This window comes from Gavia stellata, chromosome 3, assembly GCF_030936135.1.
Source record: "Gavia stellata isolate bGavSte3 chromosome 3, bGavSte3.hap2, whole genome shotgun sequence".
NCBI lineage: Eukaryota > Metazoa > Chordata > Aves > Gaviiformes > Gaviidae > Gavia > Gavia stellata.
This window is the reverse complement of record NC_082596.1, coordinates 25,336,682-25,356,274: the sequence shown is the minus strand read 5'-3', so window position 1 is coordinate 25,356,274 and position 19,593 is coordinate 25,336,682. Positions and strand designations below refer to the sequence as shown.

Here is a 19,593-nt window from a genome sequence, read left to right as displayed (position 1 = left end):
CTTTTCATTACAATTTTTATTATTATTATCATTATTATTATTATTATTTTATTTCATTTCACTTATTAAACTGTTGTTATCTCAGTCCACGAGCTTTCTTGCTTTTACTTTTCCTATTCTCTCCCCCATCCCGCTGGGGCAGGGGGGGAGTGAGCGCGCGGCTGTGTGGGGCTTAGTTGCCGGCTGGGACTAAACCACAACAGTCCTTTTTGGTGCCCAACATGGGGCTCGAAGGGTTTGAGATAATTACAGATTCAACAGAACTTATTAGAAGGGGTTCCTATCTGTTAAAAGTTACAGGTCACAATATTGATTCATCTGTTCTTGATGTTAGTTTATTTAATCTGCACCATGCTCTTTATTTTGCTGTACCTGTTAAAGATTGGTTCTGGTTTTTTGTTTGCTGTGCTCTGTAGTGATTAGTGATGTTTTGCCTGGGAGATTCACCATTAAAACACTGACCTTGAGCTTAATCTGGTATTTGGTCTCTGTACTGAAGTCATTACTGTACTTCAGGTACCATCTCATGGAGACATTTAACAATTATACGTCTTCCTCTGAGAGGTTTTTTGTGGAGGAAGTACAGAACGGCACCCTTGCTACCTTCTTCTGTGATGTTGTCTCCCTCGTTACAACGACTTCTCAGTATCTTGAACATCCTTGGGTAGTTAAAATACTTCTATTCGTATTTCTTAGAAATATTGCTTCAGTTTTGTCTAAGGTTAACAAGCAATTTAGGAATATGACCCAGGCTCCGCGAGAGTGTGATCATGGGTGGCACGGCACATGGCAGAATACGGGCAGGTATCTAGAGAACTTCTCACCTCCAATGGTCTGGAACTTCGCTCCTGAACAACTACAGTATCCTGATGAAGTGGTAGAATGTTAGAAAAAAAAAATGCCGTATCTACTCCAAAGAGGCACAACTTACCAAGCTGTGCTGGGCCCTGGCCAGTACCTACCAAACACTGCTCGATATCATGCAGCACCCTCAGGGAGAAGAGAGGGAAGACAAACCAACAGACACTGTGGCTAAACCAGGCACTGTATCAGTCGCCCCTATAACTAAAAAGAAACAGTGGAAGCGGAACTCAGCTTGTTTAGTAAGGGATGAAGAAGCTTCTCCTAAGAGGGAGAAAGTATCAGAAGAGGCAGCCTGTTCTGCAGCAGAGCAGCCACAAGAACAGGAGGAAGAAGAGACTGAGATAATCAGTGAGACAGAAACCACCCGCTCCCTATCCCTAAGTGAGCTGCGAGATATGCGAAAAGATTTTAGTCATCAACCAGCTGAGCTAATTCTCAGCTGGTTGCTTTGATGCGGGGATATTGGGGCCAGTAGTCAGGAATTAGAGGGTAAGGAAGCCCGGCAGCTGGGATCCCTTGCTAAGGATAAGGCCATTGACAAAGGGATTGGAAAAAAGGCAGGAGTCCTCAGTCTTCGGCGGCGACTCCTGTCAAGTGTGAAGGACAGATATCCCTTCAAAGAAGAACTCGCAAATTCTCAAAGGAAATGGACCAACATTGAGGCGGGCATCCAGTATCTGAGGGAATTAGCCGTGTTGGAGGTGACCTATAATGACCAGGCATCCAAAGACCCGGACGAAATCCGGTGCACACGGTCCATGTGGCGAAAGTTTGTACAAAATGCAGTGATGTCATACACCCACACCCTGGTGATAATGAGCTCGACAGACACTGAGGCACCAGCTATAGATGAACTGGCCAGGCAACTCCAAGAATATGAAGATAATCTTGCTCCCTCCACGTGTGCTTGTGTCTCGGCTGTGGACAGACACAGACTGACCCAAAACATGTTCGAGCAAGCTGAGAAGAGTAGGTTTTCCTCATGCACTCCAACCAAAGCCTCAGCTGTTAAGAGTCAGCTTTTTCCTTTTCAAGCGAAGGGGTACCGGTGGTGCACACCACGTGCAACCCTGTGGTTCTTCCTGCGTGACCAGGGGGAGGACATGAGGAAGTGGGATGGTCAACCTACCTGCAGACTAGAAGCTCGGGTGCTGGAACTGCAAGGGAAAACAACAGCCAAAAAGCATCCATCCAGGAAAATTACTGCTCCGGTGTCTGTTGGGCAGAGTAGAAGGGCTGACTGTACTTTTGATCCTGATGAAGGGACTTCTGTTTTGCACTTACAAGAAACAAGTAATGAAGACTCAGACCAGGAATAGAGGGGCCCTGCCTTCGGTCAGGCAGAGGAAAGGGACAATCGGGTTTACTGGACCGTGTGGATTCGATGGCCTGGCACATCAGCCCCATGGGAGTATAAAGCTCTAGTGGACACCGGTGCGCAGTGTACTCTAATTCCATCAGATTACAAGGGGGCAGAATCCATCTGTATTTCTGGAGTGACAGGGGGATCCCAAGAACTGTCTGTGTTGGAGGCTGAATTAAGCCTGACTGGGAATGAGTGGCAAAAGCACCCTATTGTGACTGGTCCAGAGGCTCCATGCATCCTTGGCATAGACTATCTCAGGAGAGGGTACTTTAGAGACCCAAAAGGGTATCAATGGGCTTTTGGTATAGCTGCTTTGAGTACGGAGGAAATTAAACAGCTGTCTAGCTTGCCTGGTCTCTCAGAGGATCCTTCTGTGGTGGGGTTGCTGCAAGTTAAAGAACAGCAAGTGCCAATTGCTACCATGACAGTGCACCGGCGACAATATCGCACCAATCGAGACTCCCTGGTTCCCATCCGTAAGTTGATCCGTCAACTGGAAAGTCAAGGAGTGATCAGTAAGACTCATTCACCCTTTAATAGTCCCATATGGCCCGTGCAAAAATCTAACAGAGAGTGGCGGTTAACAGTGGACTATCGAGGCCTGAATGAAGTCACACCGCCGCTGAGCGCTGCCGTACCAGACATGCTAGAACTTCAGTATGAACTGGAGTCAAAGGCTGCCAAATGGTATGCAACAATAGATATCGCCAATGCATTCTTCTCGATCCCTCTGGCAGCAGAGTGCAGGCCACAGTTTGCTTTCACATGGAGGGGTATCCAGTACACCTGGAATCGACTGCCCCAGGGGTGGAAACATAGTCCTACCATTTGTCATGGGTTGATACAGAGTGCACTGGAACAAGGCAAAGCTCCCGAACACCTGCAGTATATTGATGACATCATTGTGTGGGGCAACACAGCGGAGGAAGTGTTTGAGAAGGGGAGAAGAATAATCCAGATTCTCCTGAAAGCTGGTTTTGCTATAAAACAAAGTCAGGTCAAAGGGCCTGCACAGGAAATTCAGTTTTTAGGAATAAAATGGCAGGATGGGCGTCGTCATATCCCAATGGATGTGATCAATAAAATAACAGCCATGTCTCCACCAACTAACAAAAAGGAAACACAAGCTTTCTTAGGTGTTGTGGGTTTCTGGAGAATGCGTATTCCAGGTTACAGTCTGATCGTGAGCCCTCTCTATCGAGTCACTCGGAAGAAGAAGGACTTTGAATGTGGCCCTGAACAGCAGCAAGCCTTTGAACAAATTAAATGGGAGATAGTTCGTGCAGTAGCGCTTGGGCCAGTCCAGACAGGACAAGATGTGAAAAATGTGCTTTACACCTCAGCTGGGGATAACGGACCCACCTGGAGCCTCTGGCAGAAAGCACCTGGAGAGACTCGAGGTCGGCCTCTAGGGTTTTGGAGCCGGGGATATAGGGGATCTGAAGCCTGTTACACTCCAACTGAAAAAGAAATATTAGCAGCATAGGAAGGAATTCAAGCTGCTTCAGAAGTAGTTGGTACTGAAGCACAGCTCCTTTTGGCCCTTCGATTGCCTGTGCTGGGCTGGATGTTGAAAGGGAAGGTCCCCTCTACGCGTCACGCAACTGATACTACATGGAGTAAGTGAGTCGCACTGACAATGCAACGGGCTTGGATGGGAAACCCCGACCGCCCGGGAATCCTGGAAGTGATCATGGACTGGCCGGAGGGCCAAAACTTCAGAGTGTCGCCAGAGGAGGTGACACGTGCTGAAGAGGCCCCTCTGTATAATAAATTATCAGAGACTGAGAAGCAATATGCCCTGTTTACAGATGGATCCTGTTATATTGTGGGAAAACATCGAAGGTGGAAAGCTGCTGTGTGGAGTCCTACACGACAAATTGCAGAAAGTGCTGAAGGACAAGGTGAATCGAGTCAGTTTGCAGAGGTGAAAGCCATTCAGCTGGCTTTAGATATTGCTGAATGAGAAAAATGGCCAGTACTTTAACTCTATACTGACTCATGGATGGTGGCAAATGCCCTGTGGGGGTGGCTACAGCAATGGAAGCAGAGCAACTGGCAGCGCAGAGGTAAACCCATCTGGGCTGCTGAATTATGGCAAGATATTGCTGCTCGGGTAGAGAACCTGGTTGCAAAAGTACGTCACGTAGATGCTTACATACCCAAGAGTTGTGCCACTGAAGAACATCAAACAATGAGCGGGTGGACCAGGCTGCTAGAATTGAAGTGGCTCAGGTGGATCTGGATTGGGAACATAAGGGTGAGCTATTTATAGCTCGATGGGCCCATGACGCATCAGGACATTTAGGAAGGAAATGCAACATACAAATGGGCTCGTGACCGAGGGGTGGACTTGACTATTGATGCCATTGCACAGGTTATCCATGAGTGTCAAACATGTGCCATAATCAAACAAGCTAAGCGGCTAAAGCCTTTTTGGTATAGAGGAAGATGGCTGAAATATCAATGCGGGGAAGCCTGGCAGGTTGATTATATCACACTACCACGAACCCGCCACAGGACGCCGCATGTGCTTACAATGGTGGAAGCAACTACTGGATGGTTGGAAACATACCCCATGACCCATGCCACTGCCCGGAACACTATCTGGGGCCTTGAAAAGCAAGTTTTATGGCAACACGGCACCCCTGAAAGAATTGAATCAGACAATGGGACTCATTTCCAAAACAATCTTATTAACACCTGGGCCAAGGAGCATGGCATTGACTGGGTGTATCACATCCCCTACCATGCACCAGCCTCCGGCAAAATTGAATGATACAACACACTATTAAAAACTACACTGAAAGCAATGGGTGCTGGGACATTCAAGTATTGGGATACACATTTAGCAGAAGCCACTTGGCTAGTTAACACTAGAGGCTCTGCCAGTCGACCTGGCCCTGCCCAATCAAAACCCCTGCACACTGCGGAAGGAGATAAGATCCCCGTAGTACATATAAGGAACTTGCTGGGAAAAACAGTCTGGGTTATTCCTTCCTCAGGAAAAGGTAAACCTATTCACAGGGTTGTTTTTGCTCAAGGACCTGGGTGCACTTGGTGGGTAATGCAGAAGAATGGGGGAGTCCAGTGCGTACCTCAAGGTGATTTAATTCTGGGTGAAACTAATCCATGATTTGAGTTACATGTTACAGGAATTACTATAGCAGGAACCACCTGAACCAATGGAGGACAAGTCTTAGAAGAAGCAGTGCAAGTGCAGCACTGACTTGACCTGAGCTGGTTGTGGTGCCCAATAACTCCATGCAATACAACTCTATCCCAGCCAAAACCAGCACAGCCACTTCTAAATCTGCTCTACCCAAGGGAAGAGGGCTTTGGGGTCTGCTGATGGAAGGAAATGTGGAGCAATGGCCCAACTCTGCCAAACCCACAAATGAGATGCTCCAGTGAACGGGCTGGGAAGGGGTTGCAGTTGCTTTGACTGCTGGAGGTCCCCTTACATGTAAGGGACCCTGAAACAGTGGTAAACACAAATACCATGGCCCAAGAGCCCTGACAGCTAGACACAGTTACAAACGCCCCTGGGCTATCACCTGATGTGCTGGTGCGGCATCCTGTTGGTCAAGGTGGGATCTATACATATCAGACTGGAGGAGCACACAGGAGGAACAACTTCATTAACAGCATGGCCAAGAATAATGCAGGAAAACCCATAGCATGACTGACCTTGAAAAAAGTGTCAAGAAAGGCTGAAAACTATCCATGCTCTCACTCTACAGGCTGGGACTTACAAATCTTCCAGAAAGGCAAGGGGGAGGCCATGGCAGAGTGTGGTGAAAGGTCCTTTAGAGATCTGGCATGTTGAGCCGAAGACTTGCACAGGGGAAAGGTCAGAGCTCAGCTAATGCTGTTGGAGGAATTGGAGCAAGAGATCAAATCTGTCTGATGCATAATTTTACTCCCCAAAGAAGGAAATGCTCATACTGCATCAAGCGAACATTGTTTATTGCTCTCTTCAGGTCTGGATGAAGCCCTACTGCTATAGGATTCATAAGCCTATTGGTGCCTTCAGCAGTGGTTTTAATTGTTGCTTATACCATATGAATCATTTGCTTGTTTTCTAAAATACAGTAAATTACTTAAACAGCCTTTATATTCTTGATTTTGTGTTTTGCAGGGCCAAGAGGTGAAGTTTGTAAAAGATACTTGTTAAGTTTGTTAGGGTGTTAACCCCTGTAGCCCAGTCAACAGGGAAGAGGGGATGGACTCCACGGTAAGTGTGTGTTCAATTTGTAATAGTACTGACCCCATCATCTAGTTCTAGGGGTGGAATGTATTGGCCATAAATTGCAGGGGTTTGGTAGCTGGGGGCTGCAGGGGTGCCATGTGTGGGAGGATGCCATGCCCTGTGCTGGTCACAGCCAGTGCCAGATGGCTCTAACTCCAGTGTAAATATCTTCTGCATGCCAAAACTTCAGTGAGGGGGCCTGTGGCAACCCTGTGCAAACATGCTTAAGAAAGAACAGCAGGGGCAAGGGAGAGAAAAAAGGCAGGGGACACAAAAGAGCCACCTGAGGAGAAATGGAAGAGACACATGGAAGGAGACATTGTTGGGGACATGATGGCGCATGTACTTTTGGAAGGAGGTGCTCCATGCTGGAGCAGGTATGCCTCTGAGGAGGCTTCAGCCCATGGATAGCATATTGTATCCAAAACTGAAGAAAGACTTCCAGTACATGTTACCAAATTGAAAATCTGCTGCCAGGCAAATAATTAGATAATCGGCTAACCTCATTTTGAGGTTTCTAGTGAATGTAGCACAGATGGTTTCTTCTCATTCAAAATGTTAAAATTAATCTGCAAGGCTAGCATGAATGGGAAGGCCAGAAGAAAAAAGAAAGAGCTGGATCTCAGTGTACTCCAGAGCTCACCAGCCTTCTTGTGAGTCCTATATTTTCACAGCAAAATTGAGAGGCTTTCAAGTCAGAAAAGGGGAAAAGGAAAGAGGCATTAAGGCGAGCTTTTTCTTGGAGAACATTTGAGCTCTTGGCTTTTCTGATTTACAAGGGCATTGTATCAAAATATTTTAATGATATGGTTTTTTTAAATCAACAACTTTAAAACAGAATTATGAAGCTGTAGCCCAAGGGAGCTAGAGTTGCAAATGCAGTTTACCATCGTGAAAGAAAATGAGTAAGTATATCAGTTGTCTAAGAGATTAGAATCACCACCCTCTATAAGGCAAATCATGACAAACTGTCCCAGAAGTGAGCTAAAAAGGTCCAGGCATTTCTCTCAACAAATTTTTTAAAGGTCAAAAGAGAACTTAAGAAGATAGAAAGAAAAAAAAAAAATTGTTGTACATTGTTTGGTACTGAAACATGAGAATTTGACTAGCTCTGTGCAAGCAGTTGCACACCAAGCATTGTGTCATTGCGACGGCTCTCTTATAGGCTTCTAAGATGTATTCTGAGTTGTAACATGCTGGAGAAAATGCTGTTCCCACTCTGATCTTTTTTACACAAACCAGGAGAATGAATGACCTCTTGAACCCATTTTGAACTGTGGCAGCAGTCCTATTTTATTGCGTATTGGCCAGTCTTTGTGGCTGAGAGTTAGTGTCAGACATTTATTGGAGGGTTACTTTTTTTAGAAAGCACGGGTGCTCTTTAAACTTTGTTGCATTAAATATTTCTGTAGCCCCGAATACTTGAACCATTTGCAGCCATTCTGAAACACAGGCTCTGAAGCAAGCCGAACAACAACTCGGACTCTTAAAATTACTCTTTACTACAATCACAGTCAATTTCCCAATGTTGTCACTGCCCTGTGCCCAAGAACAATACCCAGACCTTGGTTTCTGGACAATGTTTAACCCTTTTCTTATCTTGCCTTAACCTTGCCAAATACAAAACAATTAACAATTTCTTTGCTTCCTCTGAAGCACATGGCTAATCCTGCAAGCAGAAGATGTGGTTACCTTGAGCTGCCCTTTTGCGTATGTGCTGTAGGCAATGCCTGGCAACAGTGTAATTGAATTATCCAAGGCCTATTGAACTATGCTCCACCATCTCTGTGGACTGTGAGTACAGACAGAAGGTGGGAATGATAGGCAGCTTCCAAGTCACCTGTCCTCTTCAAGCAACCTTGTTCAGATAGGTATTAAAAAGCTTGGGAAGAGGACTACCAGTAACCAATTTCAGTGAGCACTAGAAAGCACGAGAAAATGCCAAATGGATCAGAACATCCTCTGGCAGGAGGAAGAAGTTGTCCCCTGGAGTGAGAAGGTCACGGGGGACACATGGGGGGGAGTACAGAGCAGAAGCAGGACACAGAATATACTGGATTTTTTTAACAGCTTGCAGCACAGAGAAGAAAAGGCAATGAACCGAAGTTGGGCTGGGTCCTTCCCCAGCTGGCTAGCGTAGCTTTTGGGGTGTGCTGTGGGGAACAAGTGGCTGTAGGAAATTACAACAATTTACAGCTCCGCAGTGGTAAGGAAAGGCAGCCAAGTAAGGAGGCGGGTGAGCAATACCGTTACCATGGACTTTCGGAGGGCAGACTTTTCCCTGTTCAGGACACTGGTCGGGAGGGTCCCTTGGGAGACGGTCCTGAAGGGCAAAGGGGCCCAGGAAGGCTGGACCCTCTTCAAGAAGGAAATCTTGAAGGCGCAGGAGCAGGCAGTGCCCATGTGCCGTAAGAAGAGCTGGCGGGGAAGACGGCCGGCCTGGCTCAACAAGGAGCTTATGCTGAGGCTTGGGGAAAAAAAGAGAACTTACCACCTCTGGAAAAAGGGGCAGGCAAGTGAAGAAGAATACAAGGACCTCGTTAGGTCATGCAGAGAGGGAATTAGGAAGGCGAAAGCCCAGCTAGAGGTCAACCTGGCCACGGTCGTGAGGGACAACAAAAAAAGCTTCTATAAATACATTAACAGCAAAAAGAGGGCCAAGGAGGATCTCCATCCTCTACTGGATGCGGCGGGGAACATTGTCACGAAGGATGAGGAAAAGGCTGAGGTACTTAATGCCTTCTTTGCCTCAGTCTTTAACAGCCATACCGGGTATCCTCAGGGTATCCGTCCCCCTGAGCTGGATGACAGGGATGGAGGGCAAAATAGGCTCCCCATGATCCAGGAGGAAGCAGTTAACGACCTGCTATGCCACCTGGACACTCATAAGTCTATGGGGCCTGATGGCATCCACCCAAGGGTGCTGAGGGAGCTGGCGGAGGAGCTTGCCAAGCCGCTCTCCATCATTTATCAACAGTCCTGGTCAACGGGGGAGGTCCCGGATGACTGGAGGCTTGCCAACGTGACGCCCATCTACAAGAAGGGTCGGAAGGAGGATCCGGGGAACTACAGGCCTGTCAGCCTGACCTCGGTGCCGGGGAAGGTTATGGAGAGGCTCATCTTGAGGGCGCTCACGGGACACGTGCAGGTTACCCAAGGGATCAGGCCAAGCCAGCACGGGTTCATGAAAGGCAGGTCCTGCTTGACCAACCTGATCTCCTTCTATGACCAGGTGACCCGCCTAGTGGATGAGGGGAAGGCTGTTGATGTTGTCTACCTGGACTTCAGCAAAGCCTTTGACACTGTTCCCCACAGTATTCTCCTAGAGAAGCTGGCGGCCTGTGGTTTAGACAGGTACACTCTTCGCTGGGTAAAAAACTGGCTGGATGGCCGAGCCCAGAGGGTTGTGGTGAATGGGGTGAAATCCAGCTGGCGGCCGGTCACAAGCGGAGTCCCCCAGGGCTCGGTTTTTGGGACCGGTCTTGTTTAATGTCTTCATTGATGATCTGGATGAGGGGATAGAGTGCTCCCTCAGCAAGTTTGCAGACGACACCAAGTTGGGAGGGAGTGTTGATCTGCTTGAGGGTAGGAAGGCTCTGCAGAGGGATCTGGACAGGCTGGATCGATGGGCTGAGGCCAACTGGATGAAGTTCAATAAGGCCAAATGCCGGGTTCTACACTTCGGCCACAACAACCCCAGGCAACGCTACAGGCTTGGGGATGAGTGGCTGGAAAGTTCCCCTGCAGAAAAGGACCTGGGGGTGTTGATCGACAGCCAGCTGAATATGAGCCAGCAGTGTGCCCAGGTGGCCAAGAAGGCCAACGGCATCCTGGCTTGTATCAGAAATGGTGTGGCCAGCAGGAGCAGGGAGGTGATCGTGCCCCTGTACTCGGCTCTGGTGAGGCCGCACCTCGAATACTGTGTTCAGTTTTGGGCCCCTCACTACAAGAAGGACATTGAGGTGCTGGAGCGTGTCCAGAGAAGGGCGACGAAGCTGGTGAGGGGTCTGGAGCACAAGTCTTATGAGGAGCGGCTGAGGGAGCTGGGGTTGTTTAGCCTGGAGAAGAGGAGGCTGAGGGGAGACCTTATCGCTCTCTACAACTACCTGAAAGGGGGTTGCAGAGAGGTGGGTGTTGGTCTCTTCTCCCAAGTGACGAGTGACAGGACAAGAGGAAATGGCCTCAAGTTGCAACAGGGGAGGTTCAGGCTAGACATTAGGAAAAAGTTCTTCACTGAGAGAGTGGTGAAACACTGGAATAGGCTGCCCAGGGAGGTGGTTGAGTCACCCTCCCTGGAGGTATTCAAGGAGCGTGTGGATGTGGCATTGTGGGATGTAGCTTGATGGACATGGTGCTGTGTGGTGTTGGGTGGGTTGTGGCTTGTTATTGTTGTTGTGTGGCGTGGGTTTTGTGGTTTTTTTTTTTTTTTTTTTTTCTTTTCTTTTGTGGGTTTTTTGATGTTGTGTGGTTTTTTTCTTTTTTTTTTTTTTTTTTTTTTTTTTTTTTCCCCCCAGGTTGGACTCGATGATCTTACAGGTCTTTTCCAACTGTACTGATTCTGGGAGCCGTGAGTCTGCATTTCTTTTCTGGATATGTCCGACAGCCTACACGCCGACCTGTGGCTGAGCAAGGGTGTGTCAGGTTTTGACCCTGTTTAATTTCAGAATCAAATGTTCCCTTGGAAAAATTTCTTACCATATCATGGATCCCACTAGAAGGATTATCTATTTTTTCAGCACAACTAAAACAAGGGCTTGTGAGTAGGCTCTTGATTCACTTGAGTTTATATTGCTTTCTGAGCCAGGCAGCGATACTGGTCCTGTTCAAGTTTTGATGTATAAAGATGACAATCCGGCGTGTCTCTTGTACCTCTAGGAACCTTGACAAAACTCAGGGGTCATCCAGTTCAAAAGTTGTCCCTGGTGCATCTTAAATGATCTTCCACCATTCTGGGTGGAAGATCAGATATGGTGGATTCACAGCCATCTCTGTAAGAGGTGTTTGTCATTTCTTGTTTTATAAGGCAAAGTGAATGGCACGGAGGCTTGAACTACAGAGTCTGGTTCTGGGTCTGTAGCTGTGGCAATACTCCGGCTCTGAAACAAATTAGTAAACACCGAGTTTTGTATATTTGCAACCATTTCATTTCTGTTGAATTTCTCACTTGATACACACTTGACAGCATACTTCTAAGGCCTTTAAAGGTTTGTGTAACAGTCCCTGTAAGTGGATTTCTGTCTGCTAAGTGGTGGCTGCTGAAGGCCCTTCGGTGTCACTGCTAGCAGAGGGGGCACACGGCAGTGGGGGGGCCTGTGATGGTGGTCAGACCTGCAAGGAGGAGGCCAACGTGGCGCCAGCGACTGCCTCCGACAGAAACTGCCGCTGGGTGCTGATGTCCCACCAGCCAGCCCTCCTTCCAAAGACCTCGCTCGGAGCCAAGGCAGGAAAGCAAATTCTCTGGATGAGGTTTTGCAGAGGAAGTTGCATGCTTGACTTGCAGCAGCCAAAGTGTCTTCTCAAAATCCATTTGCATGCAAGAAAAATGGATTGGTGTACATTGGAGCCCAGTGACCCTCATGCTGTGATCTGTGTTGTGACCACCCCCCCGTTACTGTCCCTTGCATCTTTTTGTTTTAATTCAGTTTGCAGCTGTGTCTTTGTCTCCACAGCTGGGAGCAAGGGGAGTGAGGTGGGATCAGTGGGGTGGGTCTCCCCAGAGCTGGTGGGGCTTCATGCAAGTCCACAGCAGTGCTTGTGCCTGTGCAGTCAATTGCTGATGAGAGCTGAAGACTATAACCGCTGCAAGGCAGGGACTAGGTCTTCCACCTGCAGAGTACGTAGTATGCCACATAAATAAAAATAGGAAGGAGCAGATTGGATTTCATCATTTCTCTAAACTCTGCCTTTATACTTCTCTGGACTTCTACAGTTGGTTATAAATTAGGAGTGTGATACGAAGCCTGATGTTTCCTGATCTTTCCCATCAGGCTTTTTGAATGGAAATTAGTAATTATACAGGAAACTGCTCTGAAGTAGTGTCCACTTTCTTATTCTTCCTTTGTTTTTCTTCTGAGGATATCCAGGTTAAAGCCGTGAATGGGAAACCATAAGCAAAAGAAGACAAGCAGTTCTTTTCTCCTTGCAGAGATGAGAGCTGTGCTGGGGGATGTTATAAGTAGCCACTACCTCCAACAGCTCCAGGGCCTGGGGTTCCTCCTGCCCAGCTGCAGGAGCCCAGCTTGTTGTGCCCATCCCAGGCTCACGGATGCGACTGCTGCTTTCCCACTTGCAGGCACAGGACGCCGACAGGGATGGCTACACAGATGGCCACAGACAAGGTGCTGCCTTCCTTCAGCTGTGCCTCCTACCTGTAGGGCTTGCAGAAGACCTAGGTACAGACCACCTGGTCCAGCTAAGCGTTTACAGGCGAATAACACACACACACACAGGGTTTGGGACAGATAAAGACTCTCACCCTGCCAGCAGCCAGCCCCAGGCACACAGGCTGTGACCCATGGTCCCACTCCAGCCGTTGGCACTGAGCCCCTCGCTCACCTCACTCGCACCGATCCCCCCAGCAGCTGGCACTTACTCCTTGCAGTCCCCGCACACACTGGGTGGAGAGTGAGAGTACACAGAGAGACAGTTAAGAAAGGATTTAAGAAGAAAGGGTGATCAGGCACAGGGCTCAGTCAGGCAATTGTACTTGATTGACCCCTTTTATACCCCTTTCTGTCTGATCCTCCCTTTGCTCCTTCCCCATCCCTTTTCCCTAATCATTCCTTCCTAAATTTTGCAGAGTCCCACAGGCCCCCCTTGAATATCCCAGATCCTTATGTTGCTCTTGTTTGCCCCTTCTTATCAGTTACAAAATCCAGGTGACCATCCCCAAAGCTGCCCCTGAAGCTCCTCAATGGCCCATCAATCAGTAACTGGAGATTTTTGGTCTTTGGCATTGTCTCCTGTTGTCCCTTGTCCACCAGGTTTCTGTCCTTGTTTATCGCTTCCCCCTTATTATCCCCTTTGCTTTGAAAATATCAGGTCCTTGATCAGATAACCTTAATGAAGCAGTTGCTCTTACCTTCCACATACCCTTACAAGGCATACCTACAGGGTTTAGTCTTTCTAACTAACTTGCTTACTTTCTGGTATTAAAGATCGAGGTCTCTCAAGGTTACCAGTGAGATAGCCCAGACCACATTGTTTGGGATTTTCCTTTGGTTTCTCAAATATTTGGTTTGTCAATGTGGATGTTTCATTTTACTATAATTTTGGTATCATTTTTTAATATGAATCTTGAAAATACACTGTTTGGCTTATGCATACAATCTAGTCAAAAGTATAAATTCAGTGCCAAACGGCTTTTCTCTTTATGCACAAAAAAACCCCCAAACCCTGGAAGTTTTATAAGGACAAGGTAAGAACAAGAGGTCATGTAAAGTTCCTACTTAAAGTATTTTACATTTAATTTCATTTAGTAGCTTTACAAGTAGGGATAAGGCATAGTTAGAAATGTTCCTCCATGCCAAGTTAGTCTTGGAGTTCCTGTTCTGTGCACATGTATGGAAGAAATAAAGAAGAGCTCCAAAGCAACCATATAGGGAAATATTTGAGTAGTTTTCAATGTTATATTTTGATGATAAATTGTGAGATTTAGCAGGAAGCCAAGATAGATGGCAGTAAATAAATTACTCTTAGGGTCAGGCTAGGCATACAGACCTCCTGGTAGAATTTTCTGCGTTACTTCCTTTAGAGAATGATACAAGTCTCAAATAATAAAATATGAAAAAGTCAGCTGCTTGGGAGGAAGCTTAGCTTCCACCTGCATTAGTGCTTGAATATGCAGCATTGGGTCCTTCCTCCTAATGCTGCTTCCCCCACCACCATCAGGGCATTAACTACAGCTAGTAACAACGAGGTTAATGTTAACCTGTATATCAGTTACACGAGGCAATTCCAGCCTTCTTAAGAGCAGCAACTTTGGGAATGGGTTAGTAAAGAAAAAGAAAATAAATGCTCATGGCTTCAGAATTTGGGGCAAATCCAAAGCGTTCCATGATCTCCTCTGATAGTATCTTTCTTTATAGTGAAATGGAGGTTTATTTCTACTGGCTAAGTCAAGATGTGCCAGACGAGCTACAAGCTTTGCTGAGGAAGCACCGTCACGGGTTTGCTCTCATCCCAGGGATTCCAGGCGCAGCTGTGCCTGGGAAGGGGTGGGTCGGACCGGCAGGAGAATGGCACTTCTCCACCCGCCCTGGCACGCCGGGCACAGGCAGGCCAGGCTGTCAGCTCACAGAATCACAGAATCAGTACGGTTGGAAAAGACCTGTAAGATCATCGAGTCCAACCTGAATGCTCGCTGCATTTCCTCACCTTTCTCTTGTAAAATCCTTCCGCGCTTTGGCGCGATTGCCGCCGTGCGCTGGGGTTTTTCAGTTGGTTGGTCGGCGCTAGTGCCTGCCCGGGCGTGGAGGGCTTTGACGGCAGCACCGCGGTCGGCAGAGGTGCAGTCACCACCCGGGGGACCGGCGGCGGCTTCACCCCCGCCCGCCGCCCTCTGGGCTGAGTCCCTCCGCTCTCGGTCCCGCCCGCCGGGAGGGGCGGCCCCGGCCCCGCCTCCGCGGAGCGGCGCGAGGCGCGGAGCGGCGCGGAGCCCGGAGAGCCCGGAGGAGCCGCGGAGATGCTGAGCTCGCCCTGGGCGCGCTTCTACTCCAACAGCTGCTGCCTCTGCTGCCATGTCCGCACCGGCACCATCATCCTCGGCGTCTGGTACCTGGTAAGCACCCCCCGGCTGTCCCCGTCCCCCCGCGCGTGTCCCCCCGCCCCGGGCGCTCGGCAGTGGGTGCAGGGGCAGCCTTAGCTGCGGCTCCGCCGGGGGGGAGGCCGGGGGATGCCCACGGCAGCAGCTAAGGCTGCCCCTCGCAGCCCAGGCGTTCTTTGGAGAGAACCCTCCGAGAAGTCATGTTATTATTAGCAGCGTAACGTGCAGCAAGCTCCAGCGCTTCCCCGCTGCTCAGCCACGGGTTATCCCCCGGCAAGGCAGAGGCTGGTGTTTAGACTCCGTCTAAATTGGGAAATGAAGCGTGTGCGTGTTTAAGGGTCAGGGGACTGGGAGCAGGAGATGCAGAGCACAGGCAGGCTCACCAGGGTCTCCAGAAAAAAGCTGGTTGGGGGATGAAAACGTGATGAGTGAGGATCCCTGGTGTGAGGCCTTTTCCTGGCTCTCTCAAACTTTGGAGCGGTGTTTCTCAGGCTGGGGCTGGCTGCAGCACTGAGGCCCCACTGGTGCATCACCTCCAGCAAGACTGCCCCGATTCTGACCACACTGTGCAGAAAGTCTTAATTTATCATCTGCTTCGTGAAGAAGTCGTGTGTTCTCATCACTGCTGTTCCTTGTTTGCCAGATCATTGTTTGTCAGTAGTATCTTGGGCTGCCTGGCGGAGAGCTGAAACCTTTCAGGCAGCTGCTATCAGGTCCTAGAAAGACTTCTTTCCTCCATCAGGGTTATAGGACATGAGTGAGGAATTCACCCTCAAGGCACAGCTTTAACAGGTTATCATCAGTCCCAGAGGTTGTTCGACACCCGGTTATTCAGCCAGGGGAAACACTTGATGAGGGGGATGTGCATTAAGCCCTCAGTTCCTCTCCTGTCTTTGACAATCTTTTCTCAATCCCTTGGGTAGCAATGCAGGAAAAGCGGCTTTCCCAGAGCCGGCCCTGCCATAGTCGCAGGGTTTGCAAACGTGTCGCAAGAATAAAAAGAGCTGGTTCATGGGTTATGTAGATGTACTCCTCAGCCTGCTCAGTCTTCCCTGTCCCTTGGTGTGAGAAATCAGTCTCTGTCTGATGCCAAGGCCACGCAGAGCTGTTTGCCAAGCATCATTTTTCAAATTATTGCAGGCAGAAGCAGATTAGACCCAGGCTTATTTGCTAACTACTGAAATTCCCTTCAGAAGCAAGTGAAAAATGCAGGGCTGGCCTCCATTGTAGGACAGCTCATTAAATAAATTCAATCAGCGTAATAAAAAGGCTAGGTTGACATTTATGTCCTAGAAATCATACAAAATGCTCTATGTCCTATAAAACACATATTTCACCGCTGAGAAAATGGTGCATTGGTTGAACTCTTTCTTGCTCCTGGTTTAATAAAACATAGTTAAACGCAATATCCACAGCCTGCGGTACCTGGAATACTGACAGTATTGAAAAAGATGCCCTTCTTTTCCTGGCTGTGATGAACTTTCAATAAGTTTTAATATGACCTGAAAGCTTTTGACCATTTCTTCCAGGTTGCTTGTTATTTCTTTCTGCCTTCAGCTGAATGAAGCCTTTTCACATTGGCTCCACAAAGACAGGGATCCAGATATTTTAGCTGTTCAGTGGACCTAAAGATATTTGAGGAAGAGGGAATTAAGTGCATCAGCTGGCCTTAGATACAAAGAAAGCCTGACAGCTTTTTAGACTTTGTTACCTATTGAGTTACTAATATTTAAATACCAGTGACCCAATTTCACATAGTTTTTTTCTGCAAAATCTGTTTTAAATTTTTCTTTTCTAACTAGCAGGTATTTCCTAATTTACACCTCTTCCCACTTAGCTTCTTTTGCTTTCATAGATTTCTCAGGGCAGATTTCTGAATGGCTTAAAACTGACTATAACTCACAACATGTCAGGGTGTGTATCTCTGTCTGCGCTTTCTCCTCTGTTGCAAATATTTGGATTTTTAAGGTTAACTACTAAGAATAGAAATTTAGATGAATGTTGATAATCGCTAAACCTTTTTGCTAGCTTACAAAGTTGGGAAGCAATAAGTAAGGAAGGAGTAGCTCCTTGAGTAAATAGCTACCTTGGTTGAAAGGTCTGGTTTACAAAGTCAGATATGAAAATATTGTTTTATCTCACAAGAACAATTATGATTTGATACCATGTGCTACTGAGGGTTTACATAAAAATAGACGCTGTCTTGGTGGCAAATTTTTTCTCTGCATGCATTTCGGGTGGTTGCATTACTCCAAACCACACATGAGCTATGAGCATTGCCTCAAATAAAGTTCAAATAAAAACCGCATTGATTTTAAGCCATGCCAACATGTATTCTGTATACTGTTTGCCATTATGCTGCACAGGAAATTACTTGAGGAAAAACCATCCCTCTAGAGAATCAATAGTTTTTTTGTTGCTTTTTTGTATCTTGCTACCTGTGAAGTATAAGTTTTATTAATTCTATGACTATGAATACAATGATTCAGTAGTAGAGGCTTCTGAAGGAGGAAAAAACAGTAGCTTAAAAGTTTTGGCAGGTTTTCAAAATAACATTTTCATATGTTGAACCAGTCTTGAGTTAGTATAATCTCAGGAGGCAGATTTTCATGTCTGAGTAAATGTGGAAAAAATAGTGCATTTCTCTGGGATGATGTTTTAGCTCTTTAGTTTTAATGTTTTAATTGGATGTTTGCAATCCTACAAATAGTGGAGAGAGTGGGGAGCTGAGTGCTGGTGGAGTCATCAGGGCTGCATGATGAGAGCACTTTCCCACATAGGTAAGGGGCAGGAACGCTGTGTGCATTTCCAACACATGCCCAGCAGCCACGGACACTTACAATGGTCTCATAAAGTATCAATAGCTGGGGAATAAATATTTAACTTTGCTCTATTTTTGAACATAATGGATCTCAGAATGCTGATGTTTCTATAGCCCTTGAGTTTCAGTAGTTTCTTGCTGGTAGAGCCATAGGTACTGCATTTAGAGTAACATAATACAGCATTGCATGATATTGCAATATAGTATACATAATACAATATCCATACTATCACAGAGCACTAAGGTACTTCAATGTAAAAAGTAACTTGTAAAGGGTGGAGCAGCCAGAGGAAATTTCCTGAAAATAATATCTAATGGAATTGCAGAATATTCTGCACTTCAGGAACTGGTGTGCTGCCTTGAGGAGAAAAGCTTAAGAGGGGGTGCTGCGATGTTGAATACAAACATTATGCTGAAGATTGATCAGGACAAGAGGATTGATCAGGACAAGAGGAAATGGCCTCAAGTTGCGCCAGGGAAGGTTCAGGCTTGATATTAGGAAAAATTTCTTTACCGAGAAAGTGGTGAAACACTGGAATAAGCTGCCCAGGGAAGTGGTGGAGTCACCATCACTGGAGGTGTTCAAGGAACGTGTGGATGAGGCATTGTGGGACATGGTTTAATGGGCATGGTGGTGTTGGGTTGATGGTTGGACTTGATGATCTTACAGGTCTTTTCCAACCTTAGTGATTCTGTGATTAAAATGGCAGTAATATGGCTGGCTGGGGGGTAATATTTATTTCAATCCCTGAGGACCAGTTTAGTTCAGCTGGTTATTAATCTTTGGTTTTTATCCTACTGGCATGGACTTTACACTTCTCTGCATTACATCAAACATGAAGTCAGAGGTCAGAAGTAGTAACCCGGAAACATTTTGGGCATTGAAGTCTTACAAGTGTCATATTTTGGAAAAAAAAAAAAAAAAAAATTAAGGAAAATGGGAAAGTTACTTTCAGCAGCTTAGTTTTGTTCTAGACAGTTGTATCAGCACGCTGTTCAAGGCAGTGACACTGCTGAAATGAACCAACTTCAGTTCTGATCTTCCCCGAGTGCTGGAGTCCAGGGGAAAGCTGGCACTTGTGGTAGGTCCAAGTGACCCAGTGCGGCACTGGTGAGTCAGAGTAACATCCCCGTTGGTAACAGCATTTATAAACACAGCATGTCTTCTTCCTGAGTAAGTGGACTCCACTTTCTGTATCTAAAACACAAAGAAGGAACAACATCAGATGTGTTGACAGCGTCATGGAGAGATTTCCCACTCTCCCGACACACGGCAGTGGGGTTTACGCACACCCCGAGGCTCCACCGGCACCATCTGGGACAACAGGAATTATTTCCCATTGACTTGGGAGGGGGGAAGACGAAACTTTAAGGCATCAGTTCAGAAAAAAGAGCGTCAGAAGAAAGAGCTTTCATTTTTGAGCGGTGTGTGCCCAGTGCCGCCCCGCTGCAGCAGCGCCCCGGGCACGGGCTGCGCCTCCCCGCGGTCCCCCGGGAGCCGCCACCGCCCCCGGCGGGGCGCGGGA

At 47.3% G+C, this 19,593-nt stretch overlaps 1 protein-coding gene across 1 annotated transcript in view; it reads left to right on the top strand.

Moving 5' to 3' along the window:
• Nucleotides 1-15,150: 15,150 nt before the first annotated feature.
• Nucleotides 15,151-19,593, top strand: part of LAPTM4B (lysosomal protein transmembrane 4 beta) — a 60,643-nt gene continuing 56,200 nt past the window's right edge. Inside the window, exon 1 of the mRNA XM_059815685.1 lies at nt 15,151-15,261. Coding sequence (XP_059671668.1) covers nt 15,166-15,261 — 96 coding nt within the window. The 5' untranslated portion in view covers nt 15,151-15,165. The remainder of the gene's footprint in view (nt 15,262-19,593) is intronic.